General features: G+C 35.1%; 1 protein-coding gene across 1 annotated transcript in view; it reads right to left on the bottom strand.

The window, feature by feature from the left end:
- Positions 1–21,153, bottom strand: part of LOC150109890 (uncharacterized) — a 117,996-nt gene that overhangs the window by 39,907 nt on the left and 56,936 nt on the right. The window contains exons 4-6 of the mRNA XM_090415696.1: positions 21,098–21,133; positions 15,219–15,328; positions 2,189–2,275 (exon numbers count right to left, since the gene is read on the bottom strand). Coding sequence (XP_090271822.1) covers positions 2,189–2,275; positions 15,219–15,328; positions 21,098–21,133 — 233 coding nt within the window. The remainder of the gene's footprint in view (positions 1–2,188; positions 2,276–15,218; positions 15,329–21,097; positions 21,134–21,153) is intronic.

The following is a 21,153-nucleotide window of genomic DNA, read 5'->3' as shown; positions in this document are numbered from 1 at the left end:
TCCTTGAAGTATGGAGTAATTACTTTGAAAAACTGCTAAATGAAACAAGCAGTGATGACAGCACAGTGATAAAAAACACTGACCAGGCATGCAGTCAGGAATACATATCTATACTTGAAGTAGAAAAAGCCATCAAAGGCTTGAAATGTGGAAAGGCAGCAGGAGTAGATGATATTCGACCAGAAATGCTGAAGTATGGTGGTATAAGAGTCTTACAGTGGTTGCACTGCATAGTTCAGAAAGCCTGGACAGAGGGACGAATTCCCGATGATTGGAGTAGAGCTCTCATAGTACCCATATATAAAAAGGGAAATAAAACTGAATGTGAGAATTACAGAGGTATTTCCCTACTGAGTGTTCCTGGCAAGATCTATGCAAGTATACTTGAGAAACGGTTGAGAAGAATTGTGGAAGAAAAGCTTGGTGAAGAACAAGCTGGATTCAGACCAAATAGAGGCTGTCAGGATCAGATCTTCACTTTACGACAAATAGTCGAGAAAGCATGGGAATATAACAAAGATCTGTATTTAAGTTTTGTCGATTTGGAAAAGGCATATGACAAGGTGCCAAGAGAGAATCTATTCAATACGCTGCAGTTATATGGTGTCAATGGGGCATTATATCAAGCAATACTTAGTCTTTATTTGAGTTGTGAGTCAGCAGTTAGAATTGAAGGAAGTACAGGAAGATGGTTTAATGTTAAATCTGGTGTGAGACAAGGATGTACATTATCCCCTCTGTTATTCATTATCTATATGGATCACATTATGAAGGAATGTGGTATTAAACCTGATATCAAAATTGGAGATGTTAATGTCAGCTCTTTGCTTTATGCGGATGATGTTATACTTCTAAATAAATCCGCTACAAGTCTGCAAGATTCTCTGACTAAATTGAATAGCTGTTGTAATAGATATGGTATGAAGGTCAGCAATAAAAAGACAAAGACAATGAAAATAGGCAGAATCATTGAAAATGTCAACTGTGTTGTGAATGGAGAACCTGTGGAACAAGTAAAACATTTCAGCTACTTAGGCACAATTTTTACTGAAGATGGTAAACTAAATATAGAAATAGACAACAGAATCAGCAAAGCTGGTATCGTGGGAAGTCAATTGAATAAATTCATATGGAATAAGAAAGAAATTAGTCGGAACACTAAATTAGCTGTATACAAGACTGTGTTCAAACCAATTTTAACTTATGGATCTGAGAGCTGGGTCAGAAGTAAAACACTTGACCAAAGACTAGAGACCGCAGATATGAGAGTCCTGAGAAAGATTAGAGGCGTGAACAGATGGCATCAATGGCAATATCATATTAAAAATGAGGATATTAGGAAAGAACTTGACATTGTCAGCATCCAGGAATGCGTTAGCAGAGCTAATCTCAGATGGTATGGTCACTTAAATAGAATGGGAGAGGAAAGATTAGCAAAACAAGTGTTCTCTGCCAGGTTGGCAGGAAAACGACCCAGAGGAAGACCAAGATATAGGTGGATTGATACGGTACAAAGTGCCTTAGACGATAGAAATATAAGATCTGATAATGTTGGCGTCTTGACAAGTAACAGACTGATTTGGAGGAAAATTGTAGATAGGAAGTTAGTAATGATGTAATTTTTTCATGTAGTACTGTCATATCCTGTACACCCCTTGAGGGTACATGGCAGGAATTTGATGATGATGATGATGATGAAATTATGCTTCAAGATTTGTTAATAATTAACATCACAACTGTTAAAAAACGTACGAGTATTATTTGCACATGGACCTGTGCAGATGCACACACAAGCCAAGAAGAAATCTGTTGAGGAGAGTTACAATTTAAGATGCAAACGTTTCCAATCTTTAGTGGGGTATTCTGATTATGTGGTTCAAACTATGAGGCTGAAACACAATTGTGTAATCAACTGGATACTGCCTTAACAGAAGTTGGTTGATGCATATCAGCAGACATATTTTGTCTAAAACTTCCTTTAGATTTTTTAATTTTTTTTTTTTTTGTAAGTAGTTACAGAATAGACATGCACTTATCTGCAACAACATGGTGACAAAAATATAATAAAAATGTAAATAAAATAAAAAAAAGTCATATGCTGTAAAGACTCTTTGGGAAACACTAATTTATACCATAAGAATCACAGATAAAATCATAAAAATCATGAAGAAAAATTTACAATTCTTACCATTCTGCCATAGTTTAAAATTGGAAGTATACATTTTGAACAACAGTGAATCATAGGATTGATTACTTTTTCTCCAATTAAATTCACCTAATAAAATTGAAAACCAAATAAAAATAAATAAAAGATGGCTGAATATACTCTGGTTTCTGTATACAATACACAAGCAATTAATATCATAAAACAATATTCTGCTAAGAATAAGAAGTGAGGATAATGGTAAAATTTCAATTATATAATGAAACATTTACTAAATAAGCAAGTGCTGGCTTGGTTGGCCACATGATAACATCCACTCTCCAACTAATAGGATGAGGATTGGACCCCCCCCCCCCATATGCATGGATGTTCATAAGTCTTACTAATTCTGTGTAGAAAACGTTGTGACTCTACAATGCCCAAAAATTTTTAAAAATAATAAATAAATAGAAGCAAGCAGGTATCCAAATATTGTAAAATGCAGAAGAGACAAAAGATAATTCTACATTTCCTGAAACATTATGCACATAACAGGAACTGTTCTCCTGGCTCTATATGAACCTTAAGTTTTTGGTTGATCATAAGATGTCACAAAACTAACCCACAGTAGCAGCATGTGTGGAAAAATACTAGGGAAAAAGAAGGAATCTTAATATGTTTCTTGAAATGATGAAATTTCTGAGAAAAGTAACTGGACAGTTGGTGAGCAGTTCATTTAAGAGGAATATCCTTTTCTAGATAGCAGTGGATATATGTACCAAAAACCTTGAAGAGGTTTTTGGTACATCATCCCTAGTGTGAGAACAGTATTTCTAAGGTAGAGAGATTTACAATTTAGAGCATTACAATTTGTATAGGTAAGAAACAACATTTTGAAAGAATGAGGAGAAGTATTTTGTAGGCTAAAGAGGTAATGTGCACAATATGCTTTTTCAAGGATCTTTCAGATATGAATCAATCTCAGAAGAGGAAACAGATCTTAATTGAAAACCTAAATATTATCAAAACTAAGGAAGAATGAAGTAAGTCCTTTCTTCTGGAAAATAAGGCAAGATTGTGGCAGAAATTCACTAGATTTTCCTCACTCCACTTGAGAATGGTGAGGAAATCAGAATGGTGAAGAAAAAAATTTCTTCATTCAATAAACCTTTCTTTCTTGAATGAAGACAGAGTAATAAAACTATGGGCTGGATTTGAAGTTAGTGAGAGGTTCTGCTGTATAAAAAGAAGAATATGTGAAAACAGTCCTGAGATACCCTACAGAGAAATCTGATGAGATCATCCATGATGACATACAATAAACAAACTAAGAGGAAACTGTGATTCAAATAAAATGGCTGAAAGGATACCACTGTATCCAAAGGCAGGTAAAGCCAACTATGAGCTCTGCTGAAGAGTAAGAGAACAGTATCTGTATTGATGATCACTAATTAATTGGTTGATATCCAAATAGTAAAAAGTTAGCTGTTATTTATCTCTTTTACTTTTGATCAGGAGCTAAGAGAAATAGCTTGATAGTTGACTTTGACTGCTCACAAAAAGAACTATATTATGAGCTCCTGGCTTTCTGCAACTCACAAAATTCAGTTTAAACATTAGACTGAGCTACCTCTTCCCTCCTTAGAAAGCCATGCCTCCTACCATATTAATTACTATGACAATACAGCTATTAGATTTTGCTGGTATGTTGAATAGAAAATGTTAACAACACATCTCTTTGTATTCACCAAATGAGGTTACAATCATAAATTGTCTTAAATTGCGACTTTAGAATAGACTCTAGAATGAACACTTAAACATAAATCTTAGCATTAACTGCTGGAATTTCATCCTAGGACAGTCAAAAATCTTAAGTGTGAACAACAAAGGTACGTTTCAACTACTTGATAGAATGATTTGCAATTTCACATGGATGCTTATGACAGATGTACCAACTTAGAAAAAAAAAAATCTTGCTGATAGTGTTGCCATCTATGGTTGAGGCAGAGAACTTTTCAGACCACCCACGTATATATTTCTTAGGCATTGTATTAAAAAAAAAAAAGTTTTTAATTTTATAGTTTTTAATAGTATACAGACACAATTCATGTTTCAGATTAATAATGCTTTCAAGTATTCTACAGGACATCCTGTAAATTTAACCAATAATAGGATAATAAAAGGCAAACAAACAAGAATAATTATGCAATAACAGTAATGTTACGAAAGCAAACCATTGTTTCATAAACAGTCACTTTAAATTAATTCTGTAAGCTCTGTATTGAGATCCTTTTACAGACCAGTTAAGTTCAACAGTGCCATCCTGTTATGAAAACTTTGAACAAATATCATATAGGAATAAAACGTTTCACGTTACTGACATTTTAATTCTATATTTTTGCAAAGTTTGCCTTTTTATTATCATCATTAGGCCAAGTAAATCAAAGACTCATTGTGAAAGGTCCTTACCACCAGATACAATGATGATGGTGCTGGGTCTTCAACTTGTTTTCTATTTCTATACTATCCTCTTACAAACAATTCTTTCCAAATGTCATGCTCCTAACAATTAAAAACTAATCCACTGTTCATGCTATCCTTAAACAATTTCTAATAATGGCTTCTTGTTCTGCTCCAGTCTTCTTCAACTCTATGAAACATGTTTTCTGCATTAATCTGATACGAAAGATAATTTAGTAAATTTATGCTACTAAAACACAATGCCGTCTTATTCCTGAAACAAAGTACCAGGAATAAGACAGCAATCTAATATTATTCACTACTCAAGATAATTTTCTCTTCATACGCTGATTACACATCTAACCTATTCTGGGATAATCACATCTTGTTCGTAGCCTTTTCACCCTCCAAAACACTTGATATTCTTTTTTTATTTTAAACATTACTTCTCTTCTTCTCAACTTCCAACACTCTAAAATCATAAATCTGTCCATCCTTAGAATACTGTTGTCGTATTTGGGGTGACAAAGCAATTGAATCTATCTCCAATCGCTTTGCCATAGCAATTCCATGCATACTACCCTCCACTGAACTGGCTGCTATTATATGTTTACTTCCTCTCCAAATGCAAAAACAATGCAGGAAAATGCTGGTCAACATCTACATACCATTCGTCTCCAGACTCACTAAACCTTCACATTCTCTTCTTCATTTCACATACCTCTTTTGAATGGAACCATCTTCAGAATATTTTCTCTAACACAAACACCATCTCTTCAAGAAACACATTAACAGATTTTTCTTTTCTCTACGCATCTGCCCACTCCACACATACTACACTGTTGTGTTGTAGGTCTTGAGAAGTTTCATGTGCATGGGATTGATATATATAAGTGCATCTCACATAATTTTATTCTTGCATACTAGGCTCAAAGGCTGCCTATCATGGTGAAGTAACTTGGCTCTGCAATAAACTAATTAATACCACAATGACAGGGCAGTGAATCTTATCTGCAATAAGAACAAGTATATAGCAGTGGGTTAAGAATTAATTATAGATCATCACCACCATCGTCACTGAATTCTGACATACCCTCAAGGGGAGTACAAGATATTATGATAATACTACATGAAAAGTTACATCATTACTAATTTCCTATCAACACTCTTCCTCCAAATTAGTCTTTTATCTGTTATTAGATGTTAATATTTCTATCTTCTAAGGCACTTTTTACTGTGTCAATTTACCTAGATCCTGGTCTTTTCTCTGCCATCTTGGCAAAGAATGTTTGTTTTGCTAACATTTCCTACCCCATTCTGATCATATCACCTGAGATTAGTTCTCCTAACACATTCCTGAATGCTCACAATCTTAGCTTTCAGGAATGCATTAGCAGAGCTATCTTTCCTAATATCCTAAATTTTTAATATGAGAGTGCAACTGATGTCATCTGTTGACTCCCCTAATCTTTCTCAGGACTCTCATGTCAGTGGGTTCATCTTTCATCAAGTGTTTTATTTCTAACCCAGCTCTCAGATCCACAAGTAAAAATTAGTTTGAATTTTCTATCTTCTAGGGATCTAGTGTAGTGTTTGACTAATTTCACTCTTATTCTATATATATATATATATATATATATAGTTTGCCACAGTAGAGAGAATCTTAGCTGGCATAGTGCCAAAAAGACTCAATTCATGTTGAAGAGGAAAAAGGAATAAAGTGACGTATGAATTCATCACCAACACGCAAAATCACGTGCTTTATACTTAAATTTTCAAACTGTTCTCTTCTTCTTCTCCCTTCTACATGTTAGGCCTACTAGCCTGTTACAGAGCTAACTTAAGTTCTTCTAAGTCGTACCTGTCCCGAGGATAAGGTGACTAACCCTATGCCTACCGGTATATTCTATGGCTAGCTGAGTGTGTTCACAGGGCGGGTTTGCCTGCTTACAGGAAGAAAAACTTCAGATAAACTGGGGAGAAAAACCGTGCTGTCCATGCCTGACTGGCTATGTCTGAGAAAGATCTTTAAGCTCCTCACTTCGGCAATGGGAATTGAACCCAGGACGCTCCTTTCCCAGGCATATGGTTGTGAAGCATATAGCCACTAGGCTAACCGAGCACACCACTTTAAAAACTAGAATGTTCATAAAAGAAAAGCTAATTTTCTGACGTAATAATAAATTTGTCACCAACATGTGAAATCCCGTGTTTTATACTTAAAATTTTCCAACTGTTCTCTTCTTCTCCCTTCTACATGTTAGGCTTTATGATCATTCCTAGAATGTTCATAAAAGAAAAGCTAATTTTCTGGCATGTAATAATAAACACATAATAAACAGGTCCCATGAAACAAATTAATTACCATATTATCGGAATAGATTAGCCTTCTTCTGCCATGTGAAGAAGAGTTGAGGGATCTCGCATCTGTGGTCGAATTATAAATTTATTCAGTTGACTTCCTACCATATCAGCTTTCCTAATTCTGTTGTTGATTTCCATATTTAACTGGCCATCTTCTTTTGTAGATTCTCCATTCAGAATGCAGTTCATGTTTTTGATGTTTCTGTCTATTTTCATTCCCTTTGTTTTTTTATTACTGATTTTCACAGCAAATTTATTATAGCAGTTATTCAATTTAGTAAGGAAATCCTGCAGACTTGTATTTAGGAATATAATATCAATTGTATTATACAGAGCAATACATAATCTATAATTAAGCTATAAGAAAGCAGTCAGAATTAAGGGAAATACATGAAGATGGTTTCATGGGAAAAAGGTGTAAGACAAGGATGCATATTATCTCCATTCTTATTCATTATCTTGTAAAGGTGGCTTATCAACATATTAGTTAAAGGCATAAAAATTACTGAATATTACAAATTTCTAAACGTATTATATCTGTACAGGACTAGTCACTATGAATAATGGGATGGGACACCATTATAGTTGGTTAACATTCCAAAACTGCCCAAAAAAACACAATGTTCATTTAAATGTGTATGCATATATGTTTTAAACATTCATTCACTTGCACTTCTATAGCATGTTATATTTTTTCATATTCAGATAGTCTGAGGACACCTGCAAACTAGCCAAGTAGTTGACAAAATTTCTTGTCACCATACTATAAGAAATTGTTAATTTCAATACTCATCATCATCAAATTCCTGACATGTACCCTCAAGGGGTGTACAGGATATGATAGTACTACATGAAAAATTTACACCATTACTAACTTCCTATCTACAATTTTCCTCCAAATCAGCCTATTACTTGTCAAGACTCCAATATTATCATTATCAGATCTTATATTTCTATCGTATAAGGCACATTGTACCATATCAATCCACCTATATCTTGGTCTTCCTCATGGTTGTTTTCCTGCCAACCTGGCAGAGAACACTTGTTTTGATAATCTTTCCTCGCCCATTCTGTTTAAGTGACTGTACAACCTGAGATTAGCTCTGCTAATGCATTCCTGGATGCCGACAACGTCACGTTCTATTCTAATATCCTCATTTTTAATCTGATAATGCCATTGATGCCATCTGTTCACGCCTCTAATCTTTCTCAGGACTCTCGTATCTGCGGTCTCTAGTCTTTGGTCAAGTGTTCTACTTCTGACCCAGCTCTCAGATCCATAAGTTAAAACTGGTTTGAACACTGTCTTGTATACAGCTAATTTAGTGTTCCGACTAATTTCTCTCTTATTCCATATGAATTTATTCAATTGACTTCCTACGATACCAGCTTTGTTGATTCTGTTGTCTATTTCCATATTTAATTTACCATCTTCACTAAAAATCGTGCCTAAGTAGCTGAAATGTTTTACTTGTTCCACAGGTTCCCCGTTCACAACACAGTTGATATTTTCAAAAATTCTACCTATTTTCATTGTCTTTGTCTTTTTAATGCTGACCTTCATACCATATCTATTACAACAGTTATTCAATTTAGTCAGGGAATCTTGCAAACTTGTGGTGGATTTATTTAGAAGTATAACATCGTCTGCATAAAGCAAAGAGCTGACATTAACATCTCCAATTTTGATATCATGTTTAATACTACTTTCCTTCATAATGTGATCCATGTAGATAATGAATAACAGAGGGGATAATGTACATTCTTGTCTCACACCAGATTTAACATTAAACCATCTTCCTGTACATCCTTCAATTCTAACTGCTGACTTACAACTCAAATACAGACTAAGTATTGCTCGATGTAATGCTCCATTGACACCAAATAACTGTAGCGTATTGAATAGCTTCTCTCTTGGCACCTTGTCATATGCCTTTTCCAGATCGACAAAACTTAAATACAGATCTTTGTTATATTCCCATGCTTTCTCAACTATTTGTCGTAAAGTGAAGATCTGATCCTGACAGCCTCTATTTGGCTTGAATCCATCTTGTACTTCACCAAGCGTTTCTTCCACAATTCTTCTCAACCATTTCTCAAGCATACTTGCATAGATCTTGCCAGGAACACTCAGTAGGGAAATACCTCTGTAATGCTCACATTCAGTTTTATTTCCCTTTTTATATGTGGGCACTATTAGAGCTCTACTCCAATCATCGGGAATTCGTCCCTCTGGCACCGTAGGTGTCAGATCCCCCCTTTTGAGGACTCGACACTCAGGGGCTACTCTGAGTGTCGAGTCTTCAAAATTCAAGGAGAACCGGCTCACCAGTCCAGAACAAGGGGGGGGGGGGGGGTTGGACGCCATAGGCGTCAGGGGGCAGAGCCCCTAGTATATATATATATATATATATATCATCATCATCATCATCATCATCAAATTCCTGCCATGTACCCTCAAGGGGTGTACAGGATATGACAGTACTACATGAAAAAATTACATCATTACTAACTTCCTATCTACAATTTTCCTCCAAATCAGTCTGTTACTTGTCAAGACTCCAACATTATCAGATCTTATATTTCTATCGTCTAAGGCACTTTGTACCGTATCAATCCACCTATATCTTGGTCTTCCTCTGGGTCGTTTTCCTGCCAACCTGGCAGAGAACACTTGTTTTGCTAATCTTTCCAATCCCATTCTATTTAAGTGACCATACCATCTGAGATTAGCTCTGCTAACACATTCCTGGATGCTGACAATGTCAAGTTCTTTCCTAATATCCTCATTTTTAATATGATATTGCCATTGATGCCATCTGTTCACACCTCTAATCTTTCTCAGGACTCTCATATCTGCGGTCTCTAGTCTTTGGTCAAGTGTTTTACTTCTGACCCAGCTCTCAGATCCATAAGTTAAAATTGGTTTGAACACAGTCTTGTATACAGCTAATTTAGTGTTCCGACTAATTTCTTTCTTATTCCATATGAATTTATTCAATTGACTTCCCACGATACCAGCTTTGCTGATTCTGTTGTCTATTTCTATATTTAGTTTACCATCTTCAGTAAAAATTGTGCCTAAGTAGCTGAAATGTTTTACTTGTTCCACAGGTTCTCCATTCACAACACAGTTGACATTTTCAATGATTCTGCCTATTTTCATTGTCTTTGTCTTTTTATTGCTGACCTTCATACCATATCTATTACAACAGCTATTCAATTTAGTCAGAGAATCTTGCAGACTTGTAGCGGATTTATTTAGAAGTATAACATCATCCGCATAAAGCAAAGAGCTGACATTAACATCTCCAATTTTGATATCAGGTTTAATACCACATTCCTTCATAATGTGATCCATATAGATAATGAATAACAGAGGGGATAATGTACATCCTTGTCTCACACCAGATTTAACATTAAACCATCTTCCTGTACTTCCTTCAATTCTAACTGCTGACTCACAACTCAGATAAAGACTAAGTATTGCTTGATATAATGCCCCATTGACACCATATAACTGCAGCGTATTGAATAGCTTCTCTCTTGGCACCTTGTCATATGCCTTTTCCAAATCGACAAAACTTAAATACAGATCTTTGTTATATTCCCATGCTTTCTCGACTATTTGTCGTAAAGTGAAGATCTGATCCTGGCAGCCTCTATTTGGCCTGAATCCAGCTTGTTCTTCACCAAGCTTTTCTTCCACAATTCTTCTCAACCGTTTCTCAAGTATACTTGCATAGATCTTGCCAGGAACACTCAGTAGGGAAATACCTCTGTAATTCTCACATTCAGTTTTATTTCCCTTTTTATATATGGGTACTATGAGAGCTCTACTCCAATCATCGGGAATTCGTCCCTCTGTCCAGGCTTTCTGAACTATGCAGTGCAGCCACTGTAAGACTCTTATACCACCATACTTCAGCATTTCTGGTCGAATATCATCTACTCCTGCTGCCTTTCCACATTTCAAGCCTTTGATGGCTTTTTCTACTTCAAGTATGGATATGTATTCCTGACTGCATGCCTGGTCAGTGTTTTTTATCACTGTGCTGTCATCACTGCTTGTTTCATTTAGCAGTTTTTCAAAGTAATTACTCCATACTTCAAGGATATCTTTTTCTCCTGTTTTCATTTCACCTTTATCATCTCTAATTCCTTTTACAGCACTCTTTCCTCCATTCCTAAGCTTCTTCAACAACCTCCAGAATATTTTGCCACCTTCTTGATATTTATTTTCTATATTCTTGCCAAAGTCCTCCCATGACTTTTGTTTAGCTAGTTTTACACACTGTTTAGCTTTCTTACATTTGTCTCTGTATTCTGTAAGAGTAAAAGCTGACTTATTTGCCAGGAACTTTTGATATGCTTTCTTCTTTTCCTTCACTGCCTCTTTGACTTCCTGTGTCCACCAGGGAGTTCTAATTTTTTTATCTTTGCACACAACCTCACCACATGCCTCTCTGGCAGAATCAATCAATGTTTCCTTCAGAGTTTGCCACTGAATCTCCAAGGTTTGATTCCTGTTCTCAAACTCTTTCATTTTCTTTTCAATAATATTTCTGTATTTTAGTCTACAGTTTACATCTGAGAGCTGCTCAACTTTTATTCGCTTTAAAACTTTCTTACATGTTATTCTTTTCAATATGAAATTCAATTTTATCCTGCTCAAGACTAAATAGTGATCACTTCCAATTTCAAATCCTCTGTACACTCTGGTGTCCTGCACCAGGGAGAAAACATCACTATCAACAATAACATAGTCAATGAGACTTTTCTTATTCCTAGCCTCTTCTCTCCATGTGAATTTGTGCACATTTTTATGTTGGAACATGGTGTTAGTAATAACCAGTCCATGTCCTGAGCAGAAATCCAACAGATATTTGCCATTATTATTAGCTTTGCTCTTTTCTCCAAATTTTCCCAAAATATTTTTGTATGTCTCACAATCATTTCCTACTCTACTATTTAGATCCCCAACAAGGACCAACTTTTCCTTTTTCATTGTGTCAGTTGCTTTTTCTAAACCCTCAAAAAATTCTTCCACTTCTACCTTAGTAGAACCTTCTGTGGGACCATAGGCACAAATAAGTCTCATTGTCCAGTTCCCCATTCTCATATTTGCCCACATTACTCTACTTGAGACTGACTGCCATTCAAGAAGATTAGCCTCGTATTTTGTGTTGAATACTATGGCTGCTCCTTCTTTTCCTTGATTGTTATTGCCTGAATATAACATTTTGTATTTATTGCTCAGAAAGATCTCACCAGTTTTGGTCTTTTTTGTTTCAGTCACCCCTATTATGTCGATCTGGTACTTATCTAATTCCTCAGCTAGCTCCATTTCTTTGCCATTCAGGCTTCTTACGTTGATAGTACCGATCTTCAACTCTGGTGATGTTGAGTTGGGGTTTGTTTTCAGATTTGTTCCAGTAGCTGACTTTTCGCTGTTCACCCTGGTTCCCTGGCGAAAACAACGGGGGCCTTGTTTAACCGGGCGACGCCCCAGCCGGCATGAAATTTTGTCATGTTGTACCATCATTTTTTATTTTGGTTTAACCAATAAGAATACAATTTGGTCGGCTAAATCCCAAATTGCCAGCCCATCCTCGTTCGTTCAGTATCAAAGTAGATACCCAACAGGGTGCACCACGAGAAGGTGAGGATTGGACATTAGGTCAGAAGCCCTGGTCGGTTCTCCGCATTCCTTTAAAGGCTATGTGGAGGTCTCCTCTCAGTTATACAGCTATGACCCTTAAGCACCCCATATATATATATATATATATATATATATATGTATGTATGTATGTATGTAGAAAGTTTTTTAACTTGGGTATACTAAGGAAAGTGATCAGAGCTTAATTCATCTTTACCACGAGTTGCCCTGGTGCTGCACCACCTCCATACTTGAACCACATTCAGGCGTAAACTTGACTTGTCTGTTTGCTTACTTGGGAAAAAGGATTAAAATGAAGGTTATAAAATTACTTGATATGTTTAACATATGTTATACCCAAGGTAAAAAATTTTTCACATATTTCTCTCATCCGGAGATTCTTAATTAATAAGGTCAAAGCACCTTGTGGCAACTTGCATAGGTAAAATTGATAAGCTCTGTATTACTTAAACCTTGGCATTTCAGGGTCTGTCTACTCAATTGATGAGACCTCAATAAAGGTTGAAACCAGTCTGGGTAGTGACCCCCATCCATAATGTATAACATCATACATCTCCTAGGAGATGTGTTTTACATTTATGGGAAATGCTAAGGAAAGTGATCAGAACTTAATCCATCTTTACCAAGAGTTGCCTTGGTGTTGCACCACCACTCTAAGTCTTGAACCACGTTCAGGTGCAAACTTGACTTACTTGTTTGTTTGCTTACTTGGGAAAAAGGATTAAAACCAAGGTTATAAAATTACTTGGTATCTTTAATACACACACACACACACACACACATACTGTATTTGCTGGCGTATAAGACGCACTTTTTTTCTTTGAAAATAGATCTGAAAAACAGGGTGCATCTTATACGCCAATACTTAGTTTTTTATTACTTTCATTTCTGGAAATTGTCTCTGTTCCGACTTACACGATTTCTTTCTTGCTTCCTTGCAGGGTGTGAGAGCATTCCAATTACATAGAGTTCAGTGGATGCACATGCGCTGTCATCGACAATCACATCTGTGTTCCTGTTCATTTAAACTTTCCAATTGTTGTCGCAGTTGTTTTGAACAGTGATAAATTTCTGCAATTAAATTTTCTCTAAATTTTTTGCCAAATTATTGCTGTAAAACGTCAGCATTGCTACAATATTGCATACAAGCTATGTGTGATTGCATATTAGGTATTTGTTGAAAGTAGACCTACTTATTACTTTATATTTCAAATACTGTAAATTCATTATAATATTCAGTGATAAAGTTTTTTTCCTAAAAAATGTGTACAAAAAAGAGGTGCATCTTATACGCCAGCAAATACAGTGTGTGTATATATATATATATATGGAAATATGGGATATCTCCTACTGATTTTTAATAAATATATCAAAATTGGCCATATTACTTTTGTAAAAATTTGATGACAATGAAGCCCATTCGTCTTTACAAATCATTAATGTTTCCTTTAGTTTAAAATTTACATGTAGATTTTTAAATAAAAGCAGGGATGAATTTTTTTATCTTAAAGCCAAACTAACAATGCAAAGGTGCAAATCATGCTGAAATGAAGGTATTGAATAAAAGCAAATGGGATCTTGCTAATCACAAAACTATATATTACAAAATTCTCTAATTAGCACAAATCCATCTTGGCTCAATGCTTATGAAATTATTTCAGTAAAATGTAGTTCATTCCATTAGACAGGATGTGTGGGTGCATATGCAGTAGAAACTTATTTATCAGTTTCTGATGGCTTAGTAATTATTACATGACACTTCTAAGTACTCATCATGAGAGGGTACTCTACACAACCACACATGTGCAACTCATCATCTCCCCTATATAATTCTTCAAATGCACACAATGATACTATTACCATCAACATATAACGGCAACTACGAACACCAACAACAGTATTTTTTGTCTGTAAACTACATGTGTTCTAATAGTTGTTTTACCTGAATGAGGGATGAAAAACTCGAGTTTATGGGAGGAAAAAAACCTGCTACCTCTGTATAAGACTGACTAACTTTTGACTGAAAAAGATCATAAAGATTCTTCTTGTCACATCAGGAATTGAAATCAGGTCTTTTCCAACTGAAGGATACAATGTCCTGCTCTTTTTTCAACTGCTACAGAGGCTGCTGATCAATATGGACTTACTTATTTCATAATCTTGCATATTCAAGACTGCAGAACCAATTCTTGAACTATCCACCATATGAGTTATAGTTAAAAAAAAATACCACTTTAATATACAGGAGTGATTAGATGGAACATTTTTTTTTTAAAACACTTTCTGAAAATGACATGTACTGAAGCATGTATCCAAGATTACTAACTATAACAACCTAAGTGTGCTATTCTTCATCTATATCTAATATTAACCAAAAACAGGGTTAATATTAAATTATGAAAACAACAAATGTGTAATAAAGATTTCTCATATTTTTAAAACTGAGGAGGCCAAATATGACATTGTGACTGAATGAGGGTTCTATTTCAACTATCATTTGACTTCTTCGCCCCAAAAAAATATTTTTTGTACTGATTCATGTATATTAAGTTTTAAGACCATAATACTTACTTTGTGATCCCACCGTAGCTTCTTATTCTGATGAAGAGGTTCAGGAATATTTCTTTCCAAGGTACCAAATGTTGGGGTCTCGAATTTTGAAATGTCATTCTCAATTTTAACTAGATAAAAAAAATAAAAATAAAAAAAATAAACACACACACATTCACAAAAATAAGATCTTCATAAAACAATCCCACTATTTGTGATTGCATTATAGCTTCTTATTTCAATAAGAAAATTCAAGAATACAGAAAAGTCACATTTTATGTTTCCTCTGTTTATGAAGATTTAAATTAACAAATACAGATAGTTCCTGCCTTTATGAATTAATTGGTTCCTGGTGACCATTCTTAAATCGGGAATTCATAAGGCAGGAGTTTAATTGCCTTAAAAATAATGCTATAAGCAAGAATTACATTCATAAGAAGGAATATATAAAATATAAAATGAATGTTAAATGATAAGAAAAGACTTTACTGCCCAAAGTTTATGAAGATTTAAATTAACAAATACAGATAGTTCCTGCCTTTATGAATTAATTGGTTCCTGGCGACCATTCTTAAATCGGGAATTCGTAAGGCAGGAGTTTAATTGCCTTAGAAATAATGCTATAAGCAAGAATTACATTCATAAGAAGGAATATATAAAATATAAAATGAAAGTTAAATGATAAGAAAAGACTTTACTGCCCAAAGATTTACATATTTAAAAAAATAACAAGAAAAATTTTAAATTAAAAAAGATTCTTTGAAAAAAAAATTAGCTCATTTCTATATCACTGGGTGAATCGGCAGCTTTCAACATAGTAAGAGATATAATAGGAAGCTTCAGTGCATCTTTTTTTTTTTTCAAAGAAGGCCTTGAGTGTCATCTGCTTCATTGACTTTCGCTTCTTCGTTTAAAATAGCTCGATAGCAAGCAGAAGCATTATTTACTAAATATTTACTAAATAGGAAAATACTAAATCGTTCAAAGTCTGAACTTCAAAATCTCTGAATCTTGTGAGTCAAAGATTGCTTGGACTTTTTCAAGAAGTTTAAATGGTCTTCCAGGCCTTTTATAGTGAAAAACCGAGTTGGAGCTTCATATTCGTTATCTTTGTCTTTTTCTTATTCGTTTCTTTCTTGTTCCTCTAATTCAAGGAGATCATTTAATAAGAGTTCCATAGTGTGCATTGAATAGCTTCTCTCTCTCTCTCTCTTGACACCTTGTCATATGCCTTTTCCAGATCGACAAAACTTAAATACAGATCTTTGTTACATTCCCATGATTTCTCGACTATTTGTCGTAAAGAGAAGATCTGATCCTGACATCCTCTATTTGGCCTGAATCCAGCTTGTTCCTCACCAAGCTTCTCTTCCACAATCTTTCTCAACTGTTTCTCAAGTATACTGGCAAAAATCTTACCAGGAACACAGAGTAGAGAAATACCTTTGTAATTCTCAGAATTGGTTTTATTTCCCTTTTTATATATGTATACTATGAGAGCTCTACTCCAATCATCTGGAATTTGTCCTTCTGTCCAGGACCTCGGAACTATACAGTGTAGCCACTGTAAAACTTTTATACCTCCATACTTCAACATTTCTGGTCTACTATTAGACCAAAAAGGTTAGTAGTTGGAAGGGGACCAATCGTTCGATGCTGTTGCCACACTCTCCCTCGATGAGTCTTTGGACTCCCTGGAGGTGTCAAATAATAATAATAACAAGAATAATAATATCATCTACTCCAGCAGCCTTTCCACATTTCAGACTTTTGATGGCTTTTTCTACTTCAAGCATGGATATGTATTCCTGAATACATGCCTGGTTAGTGTTTTTTTATCACTGTGCTGTCATCACTGCACAGTGATAAAAAACATTGATAAAAAACAGTGATAAAAGTTTCATTTAGCAATTTTTTGAAGTAATTACTCCATTCTTCAAGGATATCTTTTTTTTCCAGTTTTCATATCACCTTTATCATCTCTAACTCCTTTTACAGCACTTTTTCCTCCATTCCTAAGCTTCTTCAACAACCTGCAGAATATCTTGCCACCTTCTTGATATTTATTTTCTATGTTCTTACCCAAGTCTTCCCATGACTTTTGTTTAGCTAGTTTTACACAGCGTTTAGCATTCTTACATTTGTTTCTGTATTCCCTAACAGCACAAGCTGACTTATTTGCCAGGAACTTTTGATATGATTTCTTCTTTTCCTTCACTGCCTCTTTAACTTCCTGTGTCCACCATGGAGTAAAGATTTTTCTATCCTTGCAGACAACCTCACCACATGTCTCTCTGGCAGAATCAATCAATCAATGTTTTCTTCGGAGCTTGCAACTGAATCTCCAAGGTTTGATTCCTGTTTTCAAAATCTTTCATTTTTTCTTGAATAATGTTTGTATATTTTAGTCTACAGTTCACATCTGTAAGTGTTCACATGCTCAACTTTTATTCGTTTTAAAACTTTCTTACATGTTCTTCTATTCAATATCAATTTTATCCTGCTTAAGACTAAATGGTGATCACTTCCAATTTCAAATCCTCTGTACACTCTAGTGTCCTGCACAGAGAGAAAACATCACTATCAACAATAATATAGTCAATGAGACTTTTCTTATTCCTTGCCTCTTCTCTCCATGTGGATTTGTGCACATTTTTATGTTGGAACATTGTGCTAGTAATAACCAGTCCATGTCCTGAGCAGAAATCCAACAAGTATTTGCATTGATTATTAGCTTTGCTCTTTTCTCCAAATTTTCCCAAAATATTTTTGTATGTCTGACAATAATTTCCTACTATGCTCTTTAGATCCCCAACAAGGACCAGCTTTTCATTTTTCATTGTGTCAGTTGCTTTTTCTAAAGCCTCAAAAAATTCCTCCACTTCTACCTTAGGAGGGACCACAGACACAAATAAGACTCATTGTCCAGTTCCCCATTCTGATATTTGCTCACATCACTCTACTTGAAATTGCCTGCCATTCAAGAAGATTAGCCTCATATTTAGTGTTGAATACTATGGCTATTCCTTCTTTTCCTTGATTGTCATTGCCCAAATATAACATTTTGTATTTATTGTTCAGAAAGAGCTTACCAGTTTTGGTCTTTTTTTGTTCCAGTCATCCCTATTATGTCGATCTGTTACTTATCTAATTCTTAATTCTGAGGAATGGCATTAGTGTAGATGATGTGGTTCACTGTAAATGGTGGAGATGGAGAGTCTCCACCATTTACATTATTATAATACTATTTAACATTAGAATTATAACATTTACAACATAATAATAATAATAATCTGGAGGGTATAAAGGAGAAGGTAGTTGATATCCATTCACATGATGAGCACAGGTCAAGTAATTATTATGGTGGATTTCAACTATAGGGACATAGCTTAGGAGTAGGAATGATCACAGACAGGGAAGGAAATAAATTTATACAGCTGCTGAGAGATAATTACCTAATGCTGCATGTAATGAAAGGGAACATGAGGTTTGAGTGCTGGATCTGATCACAGCATCAGAGAACTTAGCACTGACCAATGTAGCTATGCTGCCTTCGCTTGGAGAACGTAATCATGTAGATGTAAGAAACTGCCAGACATAGAGAATTTTCTATTAAGAAGCAGATGATTATGATAAGCTGAGGAGTCAGCTTTCGGGAGTGCCATGGTATAAGAATTTGGAGGGGAGAGATAGCGGGGCATGGGAAGTGGTCAAGAGGTGTTTGAAAAAAGCAGTATCAGATTGCAGATCCAGAATCAGAAAAATAATTCAGGTAAGAGTCTGATGGATGAATAGCTTCATTAAGCAGGAATTGCAAGCAAAGACAAGGTCTTGGATGGATTATAAAGAAAAGGTGATCGGGATCAGCATGCTCAAGAGCATTACAATGCACAAGCAAGAAGAAACTGTATGGTAAAAAGGATAAAACTAATTATGGAAGAAAGCTAGTTGATGAGGCTAAAATAAATCCTAAAGAGTTCTTTCGCTATGTGGTAACTAAAAGGAGGAATGACTATGAAAGGATGATTTTAAAAAGTGGTGATCATGGGGATGCAACAGAAGCAAACCAATAGTTGAATTACTGAGTGAGCATTCTGAAGGGTTGTACAATCTGGGTGGTGACATTGCAATGATAGATGTGACATTGACTGATAAGAGAATAGAGACTGAAGAAATGGAGGTGCTTAAAATATTGCAGAACCTCAATATGAACAAAGCCATGTAATTAGATGGCATATCAACCACTCTGACAAAGCTACTTAATTTAAGCCTCAGTACTGAGAAGGTGAGCCTCCGTAATTCAGTCAGTATAGACTAAGCCATTTGGTCAGAAAGCCCTGTGTTTGATTCCTGTCAGTGACACTAGAAACCTTTACCTGGTCTCTTTCGACGAAAGGTGAGTTAGCTGGCATCATATTGGATGTACATTGGATTACATATCCAATGTCGTATTATATTGGTGGGATTAGGCTCGAAGAAACTGATGAAGCTAGGAATCTTGGAGTGTTAATAGATAGGAAATTGAAGTCTAGGCGCAATGTAGCAATGATTGCAAATACAACTTAAAAGATAATTCCAACGCTGAAACGAACGTTCACATGTAAAGACAAGGATGTTATTTTGCCTCTTTACAAGGCCTTGATAAGATCTCACTTGGACTATTTTGCGCAGGTCTGGTCTCTTATTTTCTGCTGTGATTCTGGTATATTGAAGAGAGTACAAAGGAGAGTGTTAAAAATGAAATCAGGATTGTGGAATACTGATTATGAAGACAGATTGAAAATTTGTAGACTGAAGACACTATCAAACAGGAGAAAGAGGGGTGATATGATTGAGACTTACAAATTCTTAAATGGTCATACAGGATTTCAAGTGATGGAATTTTTCAATTTATAGAGGATGAAGAAAGGACAAGAGGGCATCCTTGGAAGCTGAGAATGAAGGCCTCCAAAAAGAGTGTGAGGGCTAGATTTTTTCCTCAGAGGGTGGTGCATGATTGGAATGGATTGCCATTGGATGTTGTGAGTGCAAGCAGTGTGAATGAATTCAAGAATATGTATGATAGCTGGTGCATGTAGTATGTGAACTCCCTTGATGAGTCCCAAACTCCGTGAAGGTCTCTCTCTTAATAATAATAAAAATGTACCAGAGGTTTGTGTATAACCTTGGATGGGAATAACATGAAAAGTAGAAAGGATGTGAAGCTATCTAAAAGGATATGAATATAATTTTAATCCTCACATCATGGAGGAGATAGAAAAGAACATCTCAGAACCAATGCAAATGAAAATCAAATGCCACTTCACTGAGTGGCAAAGAATATGGTAGGAGTGTCGTAGCATTTCTCATGAACTATATTCCATTACATTTTATATAGTTGTTACTAATATTAAGAAGAAAAAACAGAAGGCTTCACTGAGTGGCAAAGAATATGGTAGGAGTGTCATAGCATTTCTCATGAACTATATTCCATTACATTTTATATAGTTGTTACAAATATTAATATTAAGAAGTAAAAACACAAGGTATATTTTAAAACAAATGCCTATAATCACAATCCTTTCACCAGCTGCAAATAAATTACATCAAGTAATTTCATCTTTTAAGTTTTGATCTTTAAAACACAAATACTGAAAAAAGTTAAAGAATATTGATCTGGATGAATATGCATAATATGATCATCTGCCTGTATGGGTATGAAATGACATATATAATATAAAAATGGGGAAAATAGTACTTGGTATTAATCCCTTACCAAGGTTTACACACTACAGGAAATATTGAGTTTATAATAGAATGCAAAAAACATTACTCTAGGATTAAGATCAACTAATTATATCAAAATACAAACTTTAGTAATCAAAATATTAATTTTAAAGAGTTCTGATTTGAAAACAAACCTTGCTTTAGTAAAGGTGTATTTGGACTACTGGAATCTAAATGAAAAATCTATGTT

This window comes from Typopeltis vanoorti, chromosome 1 (assembly GCF_054136105.1).
Source record: "Typopeltis vanoorti isolate ZY-2024b chromosome 1, IOZ_Tvanoo_1.0, whole genome shotgun sequence".
In the NCBI taxonomy this organism is placed as follows: Eukaryota; Metazoa; Arthropoda; class Arachnida; order Uropygi; family Thelyphonidae; genus Typopeltis; species Typopeltis vanoorti.
This window is presented reverse-complemented; position numbering and strand designations above follow the sequence as displayed.